Source organism: Hypomesus transpacificus, chromosome 6 (genome assembly GCF_021917145.1).
Source record: "Hypomesus transpacificus isolate Combined female chromosome 6, fHypTra1, whole genome shotgun sequence".
Taxonomy (NCBI): domain Eukaryota; kingdom Metazoa; phylum Chordata; class Actinopteri; order Osmeriformes; family Osmeridae; genus Hypomesus; species Hypomesus transpacificus.
The window spans coordinates 4,924,284-4,944,241 of NC_061065.1; the positions used below are offsets into that span (position 1 = coordinate 4,924,284).

General features: G+C 49.0%; 1 protein-coding gene across 2 annotated transcripts in view; it reads left to right on the plus strand.

Moving 5' to 3' along the window:
• Positions 1–14,887: 14,887 nt before the first annotated feature.
• LOC124468826 (exostosin-1) overlaps positions 14,888–19,958 on the plus strand; it is a 114,627-nt gene continuing 109,556 nt past the window's right edge. Inside the window, exons 1-2 of one of the 2 annotated variants that reach the window (XM_047021797.1) lie at positions 14,888–15,003; positions 15,067–15,909. In XM_047021797.1, the coding sequence (XP_046877753.1) occupies positions 14,888–15,003; positions 15,067–15,909 (959 nt within the window). Of the gene's footprint in view, positions 15,910–19,958 lie in introns of both variants that reach the window. The other variant, XM_047021796.1, reaches the window with a different exon arrangement.

Genomic DNA, 19,958 nt, shown 5'->3' on the forward strand with positions numbered 1-19,958 from the left:
CCAGAGACAACCTGCTCACTCCCCCACCCCTGGCTCCTACATTCTAGACAAATAGCCTGTAGTTTACAAAGTTCAGGATTACACATTTTCTCTTCAATTTTCTTCAGCATTTTCCCCATCCTGTTGTCCTTTCTCCAAGGGCAGTGATCCAATCAACTGCATCAAGGCGCCCAGGGGCCAAGTCCTACTCACCTCATGTCTGGCCAGGGACATGGGCTGGAGAGCAATCTGTTCTGACTGACAGCATGTTACGGGGGGCTTCATTGCGACCCCCCCCCCCCGCCGCCCCTTGGGAGCACATGCAAGCTCCACACACAAAATCCCGGGAGATTGAACTGGGCACAGAACAGTGGCCTCAATCGGGAATTGAACCCGTGACCTTCATGCTGTGAGGCAACTGTGCACTGCTCCACCATGCCAACATCCTTATTTCTGTAAATGTGTTTGGGACTCTGTAGCGGCGGCAGGGTATTCTTTTTTTGGGGGGCGATACACTGCGGTGGGGCTAATCCATACAGTGGTGGGGCTCAAATCAATGTCATTCAGGAGAGCGTCATGTTCAAAAGGGATAAATGAAAGTGGAACAGGTTGGCTTATGCTGCTCTGTAATTGTCTTGGTTGTTCCATGGTGGGGCTAATACAATTCTTGGTGTGGCTGTAGCCAAACCGAGCCATACCCCGCCTCCTCCCATGTTGAGACTCATCCCCACCTACATTAACATTCAACATGCCTCATCGATTTCAGTGTGTTCCTTGAGAAAGAACAAGAAAAAAGGTGTGATCCGAGAAAGCTAGGGGGGGGGAGAGAGTGAGAGGGAGACAGAGAGAGAGAGAGAGAGAGAGAGAGAGAGAAGAGGGAGACAGACTGAGGGGGAGATAGAAAGGGAAAAGGGAGACAAAGAGAGGGAGACAGAGAGAGAGAGGGAAGATGGAGACAGAGTGAGAGGTAGAGAGAGAGAGAGGGAATAGGGAGACATACTGAGAGGGAGATAAAGAGGGAAGAGGGAGACAGAGAGAGAGGGAGGGGGAAGAGGGAGACAGAGTGAGAGGTAGAGAGAGAGAGAGAGACAGAGAGAGACAGAGAGAGACAGAGAGAGACAGAGAGAGACAGAGAGAGACAGAGAGAGGGGGGAATAGGGAGACGGAGTGAGGGAGACAGAGAGAGAGGGAGACAAAAAGAGAGAGGGAACAGGGAGACAGAGTGAGAGGGAGACAGAGAGAGAAGAGGGAGACAGAGAGAAAGGGAAGAGAGAGAGGTTTAGAGGCATTAGAACAGAGTCAGTCGCAGAGTAGCGAGGCAGCACATCATATTTATTACATCTTCTCCGAACGCACCTGCTTATGAAGCCAGGGACACACACCGCCAAAACCCAGAGGCGCCAAAGCGGAGAATTAGATTGAAAATTAATGTAATTGTGAAAAGTAACAAACATCCGTCTCATATAGGGGAATCGGCTAGCTCCTTTTCATTAGCTGTCTCTTGTGACCTATGGGGGCTGCATAAAGATTAGGCCTGGATGAGTGCTGTGGTGCTTCATGCTCTGTACAGCGAACTCACCAACACCTCTGGGGAGAGATGGACTCCAGCGGCAAACGGAAGTATTCATGTACCTAAACTGGGGCGCTGGGATTGTGGACGTGGACGGGGGGGGGAGAGCAGGGGAGGGTGTATGGGAAATGGCTCTTCTCGGGAATGATTTCACGAGGAGGCACTGATTGAATCTAGGCACAGACCTCATCCGTTTAGCTCCACCTGGGAAGATGACAGCAGGGGAGAGGACCAGAGGCGGCCACGTGATCTACGGCCGTACCTTCACACCTCCATGCTGGAACACCACCTTGATCTCCCACTGATGTGCATGATGGCCCTTAACACCTTCAGCTGTTCCCGCGATAGGATCATCCGTTTCCATCATGCACTGGAGAGCCAAAAGACAGTGATTATCAGGAGCACCTGTGTGTGTGTGAGGGAGAGAGAGAGAGAGAGAGAGAGAGAGAGAGAGAGAGAGAGAGAGAGAGAGAGAGAGAGAGAGAGAGAGAGAGAGAGAGAGAGAAGTGTGTTAAAACTCTTCCTACTTGACCCCTGCTGTGTGCAATGACTGGTATTATATCACAGCGGGGAGAAAATTAAGTTACTTTTGGAGGCATTCAGAAACCACACACCCCACTACACCTCCACAGTGACACACACACACACGCACACACATACGCACCTACACACACAGAGACTTGGAACCCCTAGGCTCCTAGGGCTGTTGCTCTCTGATTAATGTGATGTAAATGGCAAGCTATCCATAAGTTCAGTCAAACCTTCACTCCGGGTGAAAAGGAAAAAAGAGATGGAGAGCTAGTCGAGGGTGTGTGTGCTTGCGTGTGTGTGTGGGGGGAGTGGGCGAGGCGGTGACGGGCGGGGCTGTCGGCGAAAGAACCCCAAATATATAACGGAGAGAGAGGGAGAGAAAAAGCACAAGAAGAAGAAAGGAACTGATGATGGGGGGGAGGAGAAGGAAGCAATCACGCCACTGTTCCTTCCATTAGCATGGAGAGCAGTCGAGGCCTGGCGGGTGTGTCGCTGCAGGTTAAAGAGCCGGCTCTCTTAGTGAATACATCCATCAGTCAGGACAAATGAGGTGGCCAGGCGGCCAGCCTGACAGCCTGCTCCCAGCCAGGCCAAAACCACCGTGCACTTTATTACCTCAGCAAGGAAAATTAGTTTTCTCTGAAAACGCAGGCAAGGCCAATCTATTCTCCCCACATCAATGGACCTTTGGCAGCTGATTTATCTCCACCGTGTTGGAACAGATTGGGTGAGAGCATCCGGTGGTTGCCGCAGGGGTTTTTGGGTAAAAAAAAAAAAGGATAAAAGAAAGGTGGTTCCGGTGTTGGTTGGGAAGGAAAGGAAGGGGGGGGGTTATTGAGTTAGTTGGGTCCCGGTTTGCTTCAAGGTAGATGATGGTGCAATGGGGTAGCAGAGGTGGTGTAGAGTCAGGCTGTGTTTTTGGTTGCGCAGTTTGAGAGCACAGAGGGACGCTCTCCTGAGATGAGAGGCACACGCACCCAGACTCTGAGCCCCAAGGTTCCAGACGACAAGTTCAACATTCGGGACACGTGAGGGATCTTACGAGGTGGAATCTCTGTGGAATGATTGCATTTCCATTGGTGCCCTGATACTTCCTGGTTGGTCAATATCGTATGAACCTTCAAGATGCGAGGGACCAGCTGTCGCCGTCGACGTGCGGCCTCTGGTACTGACGCCTTGAATCGAGCTTGTTTCGTGTGAGAATTGAGTGTGAGATTCCACCATTGCTACAACGCTGTGTTAGAGTTCTAGGGGGAACACCCAGCCAAGCATAGCCCCAGCTATGAATCTTGTGTTTGAAGATGGTGGAGAAAAGCAGGGTGTGAAAAATGAAGTGTGGCAGGTTGAGAAGAAGGGGGGGCAGATGGGGAGGTGGTGGGGGCCACTTGATGTGGAGAACGTCAAAGGTAATTGGAGCACTGATGCTTCAAGATGGCCGCTCTGGTGCTTTAATAACATGCCGCTTAGTATTGCCTGAGCCATCGACAACACAAGCGTTGATAGGGACGCCTGAGAACCTCTGGCCCATGGCTCGTTATAGAGTAGAAAAGTGCTAGGCTTATAATATTCAGAAAACACAAACGTTTTTTGGTTTCACCTTAAAAAACGGATGTGATTTTAATCGACAGGGCAATCTGTGAACTGCTTTTAACTTTACATTCACAGTTTTCCATTTGGGGGTTGCTTTTGTCCTGTGTTTTTGTGAATTGTCCTGTTCTGGAGATTTTCAATTTAATCTGCGTGGTATGTTTGTGACAGCTCCGGTATGATCCTGTCACAACCCCGACGGGTACAGCACTCCAGACTCTTGTTACCTGAGATTAAACTTTGCATCCGTCTCCCCCGGGTCAGGATGGTACTGCCAGCCTGGTGCATTGTGGGAAATCAAACAGCTGGACATGCCATTGCCGGGATGGAACAGTCAATGTCAATGTCAGCCTGGCTGGTTGCAGAGAATGGTGGAGCTTAACGCAAGCTGAGCTGTCCATGTGGAGATTAATATTCACAACTGGTGAAGAGGGAGAGGGAGATAGAAGGGAGGATACGGAGGCCAAGAGGGGTGAGGGAGAGAGAGAGAGGTGGGGGTAGACAGATGGAGAGGAGAGCAAGAATGCGGGAGATCAAGGGAGAGAAAGCAAAATGGCGAGTAATTCTTGGTTGAACACAGGCGGGGGATTTGATTCTCATGGTTCTGTCATCCCAGTGAACAGAGAGTAATGATACAAGTGTAATCCCATCTATCTAGGAGAAGACTACGGCTCAGTTCCTGCTGAAGAATACAACTCCCATCCTTCTGGAGATTTCAGGTCCCATTGTGTTTTGCATTAAAACTTCCATCCTGCTGAACACTAGAGCTCCCAACCGATCCTATCCTAGAGGATCTAGAGGAGAGATACATCAGATCACACATTCCAGACTGTTCCATTTATAAACGTCAACCCTGCAGGGATGGGGTTTGGGATGGGATGGAATTAACAGATTATCAGATTACCAGAAGACGCAGTCCTCTGTTCTGTGTCATCAGTCACAAAGATTGACTTGGAACGTGGAACATGAGGTTCAACCAGTCTGGGTCCTTGTGTCCATCTTGCAAAAAAACTTCTGGATGATTCTGGGTGTATCAGGCCATGTCAGGGGACAACATGTACGTGCTCAGCAACAGCATGACTCCAAACCACCCCAGAACTGATGAATCCATAGAATTACTCTGAAGCAATTTTGTCACCATGAAAACACCATACGCCATGCTAATTTAAGTAAATCAGGCTGTACTGTATTCCAGGTGGTCACAAACATTAGCGACGACACAGCTCCTATCAGTTCTGTTCACTATGCCCAGCGTAGGGGGGTGAGACTGCAGCTAAACACCCTCCATCTGGTTTCTCTACTGAATCCTCCAGTGGGCCCCTCTATCTCTTGCCCAGAGCAGGAGCACTGCCCTTGGCCTGGAAAACCTGCGAAGCCCCTGGTCCCTGGACCACCACCATCTGCCCTTGGCCCTTCAGTAAATTACATTTATTTTCATGTTTTTTCTCTGTTCTTTTCTTCCATCACAAGTCACAAGAGTACTTCTTCCAGCTATCAGAACACATTTCCAGCTTTGGCCTCAGCTATACACTACAAAAACCAAAGGGCATACACAACAATTTGTGACAAAAGAAGAATTCTCAATGGATAGAAGTTATATTTAAAAAATAATGTCATGTTGTAAAGTTCCAAACCGCGCCTTATGGAGCTGAGAAAGGTTTCTGTCTGGAACCTTGAGGTTCTGTAGAAACCACTTCTACTACAAAAGTTGGCTATAACTTTTGTTTTTAGATTGTGTGCCTTGTATTAGCAGGCAGCAGAGCTAGCCCGTGAGACCTCATCTGGAGACAGTTTGCAGGAGGATTAATGTGTATTTCACCCGATTGACGAAATTGAGTGAGATTCTGTGTGCAGATTAGGTGGAGTCAGAATACTTTCAAGAGGGTCATAGTCGTTGCAATCAGGTGCTGCAGGTCTGCCGAAAGTTTGAAATAGTTAATATTGTGCATGTATTAAACTGAGCCCTGAAGCTCCCTTTCAGAGACACCCAGAGAGCACGTCTAATAGAACAGTCCTCACAGATGCAAAAAGATATTTCTCAAGATCCGCTCAAAATTTCCAAATGACTACTGTTGTCTGCCAAACAACAGCTCTGGTCAAATTGGTGCGCATCGAGTCCCAGACAGAAGAGGAGCCTCGCTTGAATACCTGCAAGTCATATATTTATCTGCAGCGTACAGGCCAAAGAAATAAACAAGCCAACGCTTAAAGGCCTCTCAGACAGTGTTCCAGCAGAGACAGTTCCTCATGTTGACACTCGGCGTGTCTGTGCAATGATTAACTCATTGGCACCAACACACAGTAGCTCTGACTAATTCTGTCAGTCTCCTTGTTTCATCAAGAGAATCAGCTCGGTTCCTGTCTCAGAAACACAGCCGTCGGATATAAATACATCTGTTTCGAATTGTTAAGCGTTCTCGTTGCTTGGGTCTTAGACTTCAGGTGATTAGGTCCAAATCCAAGCTTTATGACTGAGAAATCAATTTGATTGCATATTCCTGTGTGCATAATTTAAACTGTCTCTGCCCATTACTGATGCCTAAAGTTACCATCCTCGGCTGCCGGCCAATATATAAGCATAACTTGGGAAAAACGCTAGTGGAGTGAAGCAATCACGAAACTATACCATTGCATCTGTGCGTGTTTTGAATGCTTTTAATAATGTAATAGGCCTGCCCATCTGAATCGGAACTTCTTCAAGTAACACTTTGCTTAAGGTTGCCTAAGCATTGTCAAGTGCATTTGTCCAGGCCTAACTGGAAGGAGAAGAGGTTGCAGCAACCTTGGCTTTCTGGGTGTCGTGGTGGAGTCAACAACACAAAGATATTCTGTGGAACTATCATATCAAACACACACTCGCACGCACACACACACATTTAGTCATTTAGCAGACGCTCTTATCCAGAGCGACTTACAGTAAGTACAGGGACATTCTCTGAGGCAAGTAGGGTGAAATGCCTTGCCCAAGGACACAACGTCATTTGGCAAGGCCAGGAATCGAACCAGCAACCTTCTGATTAATAGCCCTGCTCCCTAACCGCTCAACCACACACACACACACACAGGCACACACACACATAGGTCAGACCACTCAACTCTCATCTGGACCTATCAGCAATGTTCACAACCGGTACACCCTGTCTGCATTCACTACCATGATTTCTCCTCTGCCCTCTGCTCTCTCCTTTCCTCCACTTGACTTATCTCTTATACTTCCCCTCCTCTCTTCTCCTCACTCTTTGTCTCCTTTCCTCCTCCCTCTCCTCCCCTCTTCTCTGCTCTCCTCACATCTCCTCTCCCTTCCTGTTCCTCTCTTGTCTGCTGTTGTTATTGGGATTGGCAGTTGGCTATACCACTTACACCAGGCTGGCAGTAGCTAGCTTAATGTCTATTAGAGACTCGTAGACACCTAATCTCTATATCTTTCCAACAAGAGGAGATAAAGACTGAAATTAAAGGACATCTCCTAGTGTTATCAACCACTCAGAGCAGTCTATATGGCCTCTTTTGACTGAAAGGAGGCCTTTTCTGGCCTTGAAGAGTGAATCGCACAAAGACACGTGTGTCAGTTCTACGGTCGTAGCAGCTCACTAGGAAAGGGATATGTCCTCAATCAGGCTGACAGAGGAGGCCTGTGAGTTCATGTGTAAATACGTTTGCGTGTGTGTGGTGAGAAAGATGCACCGCTAACATATTAGCGCTGTGCACTGGTGGATGGGCGGCATCATTACAGGTAACAGGTGTTGGGGTTCATCCGCCATTCCACCCACTGCGCTGTTGGGTTCATATGAGTCATCAAACACAGACACAGTGTATTTGCTTGACCCGCTGTTTGATTGCGTCTCCATAGCAACCAGCTGGATTTCTATTAGGTGAGGGACAGAGATGGAGGCATGCAGGCATGCAGTGCTAGACAGACAGACGCACACATACACACACACACACACTTTGTGCTCTGACATTTCCCTGAGAGTAAAGGACACCACTCTGGGGAGGCCTCGTCCACCCCTCCCCCTCTCTTCTCTTCCACCCCTCCTCCTCTTCTCTTCACCCCTCCACCTCTCCTCCTCCTACCACACCTCTCCCTACCACACCTCACCTCTCCTCTCTGTATTGATTGGCCCAGATGCGTTGTCTTCCTTGACACGGTGCCCCTTCCCTCCCTGATGACAGCCGCCGTGGCAACACGAGAAATCAATTAACACTGCTTCGAGCACCAGCCGAGCACCAGGGCGAAGGGCGCAGGCCCTGAAAGATCTGAAGCGATGACCTCACGATGCCGTCTCTCTCAGCACAGCCCTGACCCAAAGAGAAGAGACACAATAGTCGGCTCTCAGAGAAGGAGAGTTTTTCTTTTCGTTTGATCTCTCTTTGAATGAGAGAGGTGTAACCCGCGGAGGAATAGAAACCGTGGTCACTCTCCTGCCAAACGATCAGACTGAGAGGAATGTGTTTGAGTCTGTGGGTGACAACTAAGCAGAGCCAGGGTAACTTAGTTCCAAACACCGCTACCGCTACCACCGCTACATTTTTGTGTTAGAGCTCTATAAATTTAATGATATCAATTTTTTTCTTTTTTCGCTTAGCCTGAAATATTGTGCAGAGGGGAAAACATCAATCAACACCATGATTGTGTAATGCATTATATCCAGGTTGAGGTGAGAGATGTAGGATTTTGCCATTTGGGTGAATTATACCTTTTTTTCCTGGCTCTTTAGGAATGCTAGGTGCTGCTGTGAGTAGAGACTGGGGTGTAGTTATATGACACTGAGAAGCTGTTTTCCAAGTGTTAGATGGACTGACGTCTCACGGTAATACAGACCAGTTTGGGAGACAGGCTTGAAGGTCAATTATACCAACAAGAATGTGTGGGTGTGTTGGTGTGTTTGTGTGTGTATCGTCTCTGTGTGTGTGTGACATGAAATGTATCTGGCCATGCCTGATAGAGCACTGTTCATGTACTGGGGAAATGGAAACGGGAGGGGGGGGGGGGGGAGGGGGAGTGAAGGCAGCACACGTTTCAGTTTATTCATTAATAAGGAGTCTTGAATGTGAAGCATCTGCAATGTAGATGGCCTGTGTGTGTTCCTGTCTGCATGTGTGCCTTTGTTTGCCTGATGCGCTAAATCAAATCAAATGTATTTGTATAGCCCTTTTTACACGCAAGCATGTCACAGAGGGCTTCACATATGCCCATGGAACTGCCCCTTCAACCAACCTAAAACTTCAAGGAAGACAAGGAAAAACTCCCAGAAAAACTCCCAACAGGAGAAAAAATGGAAGAAACCTTGGTAGGAGCAATTCAGAGAGGGATCCCCTCCTCCAGAGACGGTTGGCGAGAAAGAGGAGCAGAACACAGGCTAGACATAGTCATACAGTGTCAATGGGTTTTGAAACACCAACATCCATTGTTCAACTTTATAGATGTAGGACAGGACCGGGAGACTTGCGGTACAATACAGCGTTGTATGTGTAGCTGGGGGATTCAATTAGGCAGAATACACTATGGGTTCAACCCTGACCATGTCCCGATCAGAACATTGGAATCCCTGGGGAGATAACAGGTTCCTGGGGGGAAGGCAAATGTGTTTAATTTCAAAATACCAGGACCTAAACACAATAGTTACCTTAAAAATGACCTCAGGGATATAGTGGGTTCCTGAATAAAAAAACGAAAAAAGATTAACGTCAAATTACCTGAAACACATACAGTACATAACACTTTCCTGAATACTTACTATATACCCCCACAACCCTTCCTCTTTTATAACTTTTTTTTACTCTCTTCTGTGGTGTATCAACAAATTTGACCTGAGCCAGTGCGTTTAACACAACAGTGCATTGAGAAGTCCCCTAACCCAACCCTGGCCCCTTCAGAAACCTTGGTTCTGTCTGGATGAAGTGTCTCCCGCTTGTGAGCTTGTCTATTAGGATGCTAACGCATACCTGTAGGACTCTTGAGTCCTCCTCAACACTTTATACACGTTTATACAGCAGGTGGCTGAAGGTGAAAGATCAGCCCTCTGCCAGTCTGCCTGTTGTCTTGCCTTCCCAAGCAGACAGACAGACAGACAGACAGACAGACAGACAGACAGACAGACAGACAGACAGACAGACTGACAGACAGGCTCCTAGACCCAGCTGGCTTTGGGACTTTTTCCACATTACTGACGAGTCTGTCTCCAGCATTAGATGTGACAAATAAACAACTAAGGTGCCAGCGGAGAAATATTGATTTTCTGCTTATGATTCCACAGGTAGGAGTGAGTCTGGGACAAAATCAAAGGTGATGTGCTCCCCGAGAAGGATTTGATTCAGTCAACATCGTTTGCATTTAGACAAGTATCCCGTGTGGAATCCAATCCGAGAGATTTTGATTCTGAATCCAATTGTTATCTCCCAGTGGAATGTGATCATGGTTTGGACAATTGATTTATTTGGATTATTAGAACTTTGCCTATCTTTGCGCAGCAAAAGTCAGCCCAACTTTATACTTCTAATACCGCATGATTGGGAGAGAAGCTGAGGACTAAAAGCTGTTCAATGATCCTGGCAGCCTTGAAGTCCCTGTACCTGTTGGTCTGTAATGTGGGCAACACGGGTTTGAATCCCACTGAACATTCAAGAATTGTAAGTAACAAAGAAAATACCCTGTTTCTGACCCTTCAGGGTAGAATATTCAGTTTCCCAACACACAGTCTGAACAGCAGGGATGTGAAAGCCCCCATGTGAAAGATGAGGAAGAAATGGAAGGTTCTGGGCTCCAGACCCGTCGTTCACCAATCAGAGAGCCCAATCACGCCGGTGTCATGAACTCATCATGGCTGGTCCCGTCTAATTTCCTAACAACAGCAGCCACCCCATCGCTTGACCAGCCTCCTCCTGCCGGGCCAGAATTCAATCAAACACCCCTGGAGAAATACTTACACCTCCTCTCTCTGTCTACCTCCTACCATCTTCCTCTCTTTCTAGCCCATTCTTGCCTTTACTCCTCCATCTCCACCCATCCATAACCTTGATACGTAGGTCTATCTCTCGGGCCTGTGAAAACGAACCACTCTCATAACTTGTGTGTTTCAGGAATTCTTTACACGGCTAATGGGCGAGGAGGAGGGAAGGAGGAGAGGAGGAGGGGATGGGACAGAGGGAGTCGATATTTCAGGAGGGATATTAATGTGTTGGAGTGGTGGCCAGACATAGAGGAACCAGGCTGCTACTTAGTTTTTAATAATCTGTTCACCCAGGAGACAGCCACTGGACGACACAGCTGCATTGATACAGGGGAAGCGGATCCATATGTAATTCGGTTGAAACAGAGAGACACTCTGTCTTAGTCGGAGGTCAGTTCATTGTATGCAGGACACATGCACCCTTGCTCTATTTATTGGATATTAGAATGTTGTGAAATTGGGGACAGTTGAGTTGGGCCAAGATTGATTTCATTCTTGTTTGAGATTGAAGGGTCAAGAAAAACATTCAATATTTCCCCCAAAAATGATATTCATGAGAATTGTTGAGAAACATGGCTTTATGTTTCTCTATAAATGTAAATGTTTCTCATTTGTGTGTTTGAATTGAATATGTTTCCAATTTAAAACATTCTTATCCTCTAGATACTACATCCCTCATCATCCACCCTTTTCCCCAAGGTAACAACATCCATCTCCTCTTTTCCCTCATTCCTTCTCATCCACCCTCATCCCCAAGGTAACCACACCCTCTCCCCTCATCCCTCCTCATCCCCAAGGTAACCACATCCATCTCCCCTCATCCCTCGACATGGTCCAGGTAACCGTATTCTCTGTGTCTGTGTAGCGTACATAAGTGGGGCTTCAGGGGCAGGTGTCACCCCAGCAGGAAGCTGTGTTCAGGTGGTAGGTAACTGGCCAGCCTGCTGAGCAGAGGAATGTTATTCTTGTGACACCGCAGAGCAGGTCGCTTCCATAATCAGGAAGCACCAGTGGGGAGGCCTGGTGGTCCCTGTACGGGAAGGGGGGGGGGGGGGGTTGCCTGCTCCAAACAGGGCCATGCATGAACTCCCAGGAGGACACAGGAAACAACATGGATGAGGAGGGAGAGAGAGACAGAGACAGAGGGAGAGGCAGAAAGAAAGAGGGAATTCGGAGGGAAAGAGAGAAAGATATATGGTCACGGAGAAAGCAAAGACTGCTAGCCACAGGGAAGAGGAGGCTTCACGTGGCTACTGTAGCAGGTCGCGGCAGAGCTCACAGTTTGGTGGCACCGAGGACATCATTCAGATCACCTCCTGCTCTGCCTCACACCTTCCAGCAACTGTGCACTTCAGCCCCATAGCACCATACAATTAGGAACCACTCACTCACAAACGCTAACATGGAGGAACCGGAATCCCCCTCACCCACATCACCGCTCACCTCACAGTAAGGGTTGACGGTTGATCGTCTAAAACACACGAGCCAAACTCCCTAGCCTTCCTCTCCCCCTGCTCCTAGTCCCAGGATCTCCTCCCCTAGCCCCCCCTCCCAGTCCCCTAACTCCAGTACCGCAGCCCGAGCTCCATCATCCCCATCTCCCCACCCTCAGTGGAACCACAACAGATAGTAGTAGCAGCTGTAGAGTGCTGCTTAGGCCTGTACTATGAAGGATGGCTGGGGTAGTGGAGCTAACTCGGACACTCAGAGAGCCGCCTGGCTTCATCACTCACACGGTAGCTACACACCACCTGTCACATTAGATGTGATTTATTCTTTCCCCTGCACCTGCAGCCATTTTTGTTCCAGAACATACAGTACCACCTGTTCCTCAACGACCTATTCCTATCATCCTTTGTGTACCACAGCAACACTAGACCAAGTATTCCCACATTTCTGCGTAATCCAGTACCAAACTAAAACATCAGAATACCGCACGCATTTTCCTCGTAACATGGATGCGCCACAAGATGGCATTGTTTGTCACTTGATCAAGCCTTGCAGTACAGTAATACAGAATGAATTACTTGTCCCAGCCACACACCTGAAGAGGACAACATTTTCTGAACAGCAACTAAAAGAAAGACCAACTCGGAGATAAGAACGCACCGTAAAGAGACAGGTTTCTCACTTAAGACTCAACAACAAATAAACAGTAGGCCTACATAAACCCTTGCAGTGGGCATTCCCCCCGCGGTGCCGGTACGGTTGGTTTGACAGGGAAACACCCTATGACGGAGAGGCCATGAATCCAGCTCAACGTCCACTGGTTTAAGAGATTGGAAAATGCTTTATAACCTTCGTGACAGCTGAAAGCGCAAGGAGCAGCCAGCCAGTCAGTCTGTCTGGTGACAAACTCACTAGTAAATCTGGTGCGAGGGCTCTTTTTAGAGTCACGTTCCACTACAGCGCTGATGAAGAGCTCCAGAGCTGGGCTAGGACAGCTTTAATGTAGACCGATTGTGTTAGTCTAGCACCGATATCACAGGAGCAATTTCTAAAACTTTTATTCTACACCTCTGCAATGTTCCTGGAGACCATGGTCTAGCTGCAGCTTTTCTACAGACCGACAGGCTCTGTGTAACAACAAACAGAAGCCTAATCGTTATTATTTCCACCAAGGGCATGTAATTCTAATCTGCACAGATAGATAACCTGTACACCTGTTGTCAACTCAAATACATATTTTTTCTCTCATGTACAAACGGTGCAACAGTAGCCTATCTTGAAAATATGAGCTAAAATCTAGGAGCGCTAGAAGACAAAATTCAGGTTAGTTATCATACGGGACACCCTGCAGGTTAGCATTCCACCAACATGGGAACGCAATAGTTCCCCGAGTACACTGACCGCTGCCAACGCCTCTTGAACTGATCGGCGCTCCGCCATCCATTTCCACCACTCAACGCGCATCCTCCGTCAGTAACCGTAGTCGGAGGCGCAACCTCGCGACTTAGGAGGCGCGGTACATCGCTGTGTAGTTGTGAATGGGAGCGATGCGGGAGGGAGGGACCCGCGTAGCCAAAACTTCACCGGACCCATGGAATATGAACATTGATGGCAGAAACTCTTGTATTTCAACGAGTGACAAACGTACCTTCTGCGGCTTAACGCACCGTTTCATTGGGGGAGAATTTTGCCTTATCATTGCAATATTTTACCAACAGGATCTTGGACTGTTGACGCGTGTGTCTTTTTGGGGGGCAACGAGACCGTTAACTTTACAGATGCGTATCGCGTATTGGTAGAACTCGATGCAAAATTTTAAGACTATAAGATATCAACCGGTGGAATGAATCACATTGTGTGTCTTTACGCACGGAAGAGGTGGATGAAAAACAAACCTTCGACACTGTGCGGTTTGCTTTGGGATACGTGCGTGTCTTTTGGACATGTGGACATATAGCCTACATCCTTTCATACCGGACACATGGACACTACACCGGAAAGGTCTACATTATCATTTATGTAGCCTATCTTGTCGGGATAAGTAGGTGATGACACTTGGCGACACTTCTTGATTCGTTCAGGGATTTAAACGTTGGGCACTACAGGCTTGGAAACTTTTATGTCGAGATTACTGGGAAATATATTGAAATCTACACATTATGGATTGATAATCCAAATAATTAATTCTCCATGGGGATACATAAACCACCAAATTGTGCGTTGTCCAGGGGAATATCTAAAGGGCGTGGACAAACAAACAGGATATACACAGAAAAGTGATTACACAGGATCTTATTCTTCAGATGCTCTGTGTTTAGGTCAGCCACCGATGTCTTGATCAGCTTGTCCAACTACAGTATGTCGCGTCTGATTCTCTCGGATAATTATTGATGTATGTCGCTTTGCATGAGTGCCACAGACTCCGCTTAGAATGCTGTGTTTACATTCAGCGCTCCTACGGTTCAGTCACACGGGGAGTTCCTGGTATACAGACCACAGGTGTCTGTCTTCAAAAGGTAAGCGTTCAGACAACTTGCACTGCCTAAATTATCTATGACAATGACACAAAGTATGTTTTTTCCATCATTCTTAATCATGATTAAAAGTTACTATCTGAGACCAGTAGGCTATATCTAAAACGCAATTAACAATTCCTTCTAATTCTGTTTTACGCAGTGACTTTAATTCCCATCATGCCTAGCTGTGGATAAGATTGACCTCTGTGTGGGTTGAGTGTGGACCCCCATCCTGTCCCACCCCTTCGCCCTCCCCTTGCCTCGTAGCCCGTCTGCCCCCCCCTCCCACTGCCCCACACGTCCACATGCAGGCCAAGAAGAGGTACCTGCTGGTGTCTCTAGGGGCCTGTCTTCTCCTGCTAGCCTACCTGTGGGGACTGCAGATCGGGGAGTTCCAGCAGCAAACCCAGCCCAGCCACCAGTCCTACCACCTCCACACACCCCAGCAGCTGCAGTCTGTCTACCCAGCCCCACAGCCCCACAGCCCCCCCGGCCAGCCCAGAGCCCCCCAGCGCTGGCCAAACTGGTCCGGGCTCCGGCCCCTCCGGAGCTATCTCCTGGAGGACGAGCAAGGGGAGGACAGCCCCCTCCCTCTCCACCAGCACTCCTCCCCGCGCGAGCGCAGGGAGATCCGCAACAACATCTACAAGAGCCGGCGCTGTCGCATGGAGACATGCTTCGACCGCAGCCTCTGCCAGGCGGGCTTCAAGGTCTACACCTACCCTCTCCTGAAGGGCGACACCATCTCAGACAGCTACCAGAAGATCCTCACCTCCATCCAGGAGTCACGCTTCCACACGCCCGACCCGGCCCAGGCTTGCCTCTTCGTCCTGGGGCTCGACACCCTGGACCGAGACCAGCTCTCTGGCCAGTACATGCAGAACCTCCGGGCTCGGATACAGAGCCTGCCCACCTGGAACGACGGGCGGAACCATCTGATTTTCAACCTGTACTCTGGCACCTGGCCCGACTACACTGAGGATCTGGGCATGGATGTCGGTCAGGCCATGCTGGCTAAGGCCTCTGTGGACATGGATAACTTCAGGCCGGGGTTCGACATCTCCATCCCCCTGTTCTCCAAGGATCACCCTCTCAGGGGCGGGGTCAAGGGTCACCTGACCCTGACCCACCTCCCTCCGGAGAGGAAGCACCTCCTGGTGTTCAAAGGCAAGCGCTACCTGACCGGCATCGGTTCGGAGACGAGGAACGCGCTCTACCACATCCACAACGGACAGGACATTGTGCTTCTGACCACCTGCAAGCACGGCAAGGACTGGGAGAAGCACAAGGACTCCAGGTGCGACCGAGACAACGAAGAATACTCAAAGTAAGACTTCTCTTTGCTGGTTGGTTAGGATCTAGGACACGATCTCGCTGGGTTAAAGTCTATAACCACATGATCTAGCTGGGTTCGGATCTAGAACCACATCATCTAGCTAGGTTAAGGTCTATAACCACATGATCATGCTGGGTTAGGATCTAGAACCACATCATCTAGCTTGGTTAGGATCTGGTGGCACATGACCTAGCTGGGTTAGGGTCTAGAACCTCATGACAATATTGAGCCCTGAATCCCTCAATACTCAACCGCTGGAAATCACACGTTAAGTGCAGCACAGTGCAGTGTTGCTGTCTCAATGGCAGAACAGCTTTGTCCTCAGTCTGAGGGCACTTCACTGCATCTGGTTCCGATATTCAAACATATCTAACGTCTGGAAATCCTCGCTGTTTCTTTGTCGCGCGGCGAGCTTTATTTCCGACGCGGAGCCATAGTGGGAGGCTGAGCCTTCTTCTATACACAGCATTAAAGCAGCCATGCTTGTTTTCCGTTGTGAGAAACTCACTTGTTTACTGTGAGGAATTGTTGCGAGATCAGTTTGGATTTTTGCTCTCAGTCCCTGTTGATGGAGGCAGATCCAGGTAATGAATGGATCAATGTGCGTGGAGGAAGCGGGGATGAAAGCAAAAGTGTTTGTTCCAGGCGTGTGTGTGTTCTGCTGTTAGGTTCCGCATGGGAATTGCCATGGGAGTTGAACCGACTGGCAGAGAGACACATTGCGTTTCTCCCCTTTTTGTACCTTTTGTCTGAACAGCAACACTTTGACTGAAGACGTCTTGAGCTAAAAGCAGAGCTTGCTAAGCAGTGTGACTCGCAACACTGACAGACTGATAGAAGTGAGTGCGCTCAGCGGGAGGGGCTAAACACAGCTTTCCGAACAGGAGAGATGAGATGACTGCGTTCACCTTTAATATGATCCAGCCAAATGGAGCCTGTGAGCTCAGACGCCACGGGCGGATCTTTAAAAAGAACTCATACTTTTTTACCCTCTCGCTGTGTTGCTGTGGCAGCCGCCGAATATTCGATGGCTCTGATGTGTGTGTGTGTGTGTGCTTGTTTTCAGTGAAGGAGCAACTGGGTGTTTCATGTCTGTGCGTTTGTATGTGTGTGTCTGAGAGAGTGAGAGAGTGAGAGAGTGAGAGAGTGAGATAGAGAGTGAGCGAGTGAGAGAGAGAGAGAGAGAGAGAGAGAGAAGAAGTGTTTGCGTGAGCGAGAGAGACGGAGAATTACAGAGAGTCTACGCATCTGCTACTAACGTGTGACCCCCTGGAACCCCGGTCTGTAGAAAGCTGTGACTCCTATCACCAACAACAACAGAGCATGCCTGTGTGAACCGCTCCTTTTTCTCCCTTTGTGGCGTTACACTCCAAAGTTACACTTCCCTAAGCCTCTAATCCCCACTGGAACCATAGGAGTGATGGGAGTAGACCAGCTCTGGTTTCAACCACCGTGCCCTGGAAGCATCCCAAGGCCTATTGTATCATCCTCTACCTGTGTGTTTACATTTACATTACATTTACATTTAGTCATTTAGCAGACGCTCTTATCCAGAGCGACTTACAGAAAGTACAGGGACATTCCCCCCGAGGCAAGTAGGGTTAAGTGCCTTGCCCAAGGACACAACATAATATTGCACGGCCGGGAATCGAACCAGCAACCTTCTGATTAATAGCCCGATTCCCTAACCGCTCAGGCATCTGACTCTGTGTTTAGTCTGGCTGGGTGTGCCTGGCCCCTGCCTTTGTCAGCGGATGAACAAACTCCAACCAGGGGGCCCGTGTCAACTCGAGTGATCCGTCTCATCACTCGTGTGCCCTGATGGATCTCACGTTGGAGAATCTAACACAGGCGTCCCCAAACCCCAGACCATAGTTATTCCATGGTTGCTATGTCAACCTTACATGGTTTTGTTCGTGATTTAACACCGACATGGGGAGGAGAGAGGAGGGGTGAGGAGAGGAGCAGAGGGGAGAGGAGGGGAGAAGAAGGGATAGGAGAATGAGGGAGGAGAGAGGAGAAGAGGGGTTGCTATGTCAACAAAACCAATGGTTTTGTTAGTGATTTAACACCGACATAGGGGGTTGTTCTGCTCCACAGGTGGCTTGTTGTGGAACGACCCTTCCTCGAACCTTCCGGAAGGTTTCATAGGGCGGTTTGGGCTGAGGACCAAAACATACAATTCTGACAGCTTCTTTCCAGCGGGGAGTTGGTGCCTCAGTGCTGCAGATCAAGCTGATAGGATCACAAAAGTGGATAAGCAGATCCCTTCAGGAGAAAGAGACAGAGAGAAGCAGATCTGAGATCAACCGACAGTTTAGAAATTGATCAAACACATGACTCTCTCTTTTCATTTTCATTGGGTATGACACTTTCGGTGTTCGTGCTTTGTCTCCATGTGAGTGGAATGAGTCCCAGCCATGTCATGACAGAAGGTTAACCAATTTTTTTGTACAAGGTCTGTCAATACGGATCCAGTGTATTATGCAGGCAGAAGAGGTCTTGTCTATAGATGCTCCGCTGGAGGCCTATCGACGGGCCATCTCAACACTCTCAACAGTCGATACCTGGCCCTCTATTGAATCAGCCAGACTGGTGGGACCTGAGACTAATCTGATCCAGCATGCAAACACACGCACCGCGCTACAAACACACCCGCACGCACACACACTCGCACACGTACACACACGCGGATACGCCCACGCACACAAACACAGTGTGGCTGGGGACTGAAGTAACTGACTGTTTAGCGGCACACTGGTTACATCGAGAGGAGGGGAGGGGTGAGGAGAAGAGGGGAGAGGAGAGGGAGAGGCAAGGAGCCGAGGGGCGAGGAGAGAGGAGAGGAAATAGAAGAGGGGAGAATAGAACAGAGGAGAGGAGCGGAGGTGAGACAAGGAGAGACGAGTATAAAGGAGAGCAGAAGAGAAGAGGGGAGAGGAGGAGAGTAAAGGGGGGAAGAGGGAAGAGGAGAATAAGGGAGAGGAGAGGAGGAGCAGAGAGGACAGGAGCAGAATAAGAGGGAGGAGAATGAGGCAGGGGAGACGACAGCTGACAGAGGGCCGAGGAGAGGAGCGCTGGAAAGGAGAGACTAAAACAGGGAGGGAGAAGATTAGAGAGTGGGACCCCCGTTGCTGAGACGCATTGGTGGGTTGTGGATCAGAGTTTGTCTCCGCTGGAAGCCACCAGCTCTGAGAAGACCTCCAGGGGTTCATTATAGAACCTGCTTAACATGGAGCTACCTAGGTGTGTGTCTCTCTCTCTCTCTCTCTCTCTCTCTCTCTCTCTCTCTCTCTCACTCTCTCTGTCTCTTTACGATGTTTCTCTTTCTTTCTTTCTTTCTTTCTTTCTTTCTTTCTTTCTTTCTTTCTTTCTGTATTTCTTTCTCTCAATCCCTCCGTCTTTCTCTCTCTCTCTCAACAACAGATCAATGTTCTCAGAAACCAGAATGCATGCAGAACATCCCAACACAACACAACACGTTACAATACAGAGAGTAGTGTAACTGCCGAGGCAACAGGACCACACTGGTAGTGGTCAAACAGCCTGTGACCGTAAACAACAATCTCGGACTGTGAAAGGCCCCTTCCCCTCGCCAAACGACATGAATGTGACCGCTTGGCTCCCGGGGCAGTGAACCAAGATCACAGCTAGGGGGCAGCAGCCAGGCCTAGCGGATGATTGACAGACAGCCGGTGGACGATATTGGCAGTGGCAGCCGTTAAAAAGAGAATTATCGAGCAGACCGGACGAAACAACAGGCTGTGGGGAGAGGAAAGGAGGTGGTCCGAACTGCTGCTCTGGTCTGTGCTGGTCTGGTCTGGTCTGTGCTGCTCTGGTCTGTGCTGGTCTGGTCTGTGCTGCTCTGGTCTGTGCTGGTCTGGTCTGGTCTGTGCTGCTCTGGTCTGTGCTGGTCTGGTCTGTGCTGCTCTGGTCTGGTCTGGTCTGTGCTGCTCTGGTCTGGTCTGTGCTGCTCTGGTCTGTGCTGCTCTGGTCTGGTCTGTGCTGCTCTGGTCTGTGCTGCTCTGGTCTGGTCTGGT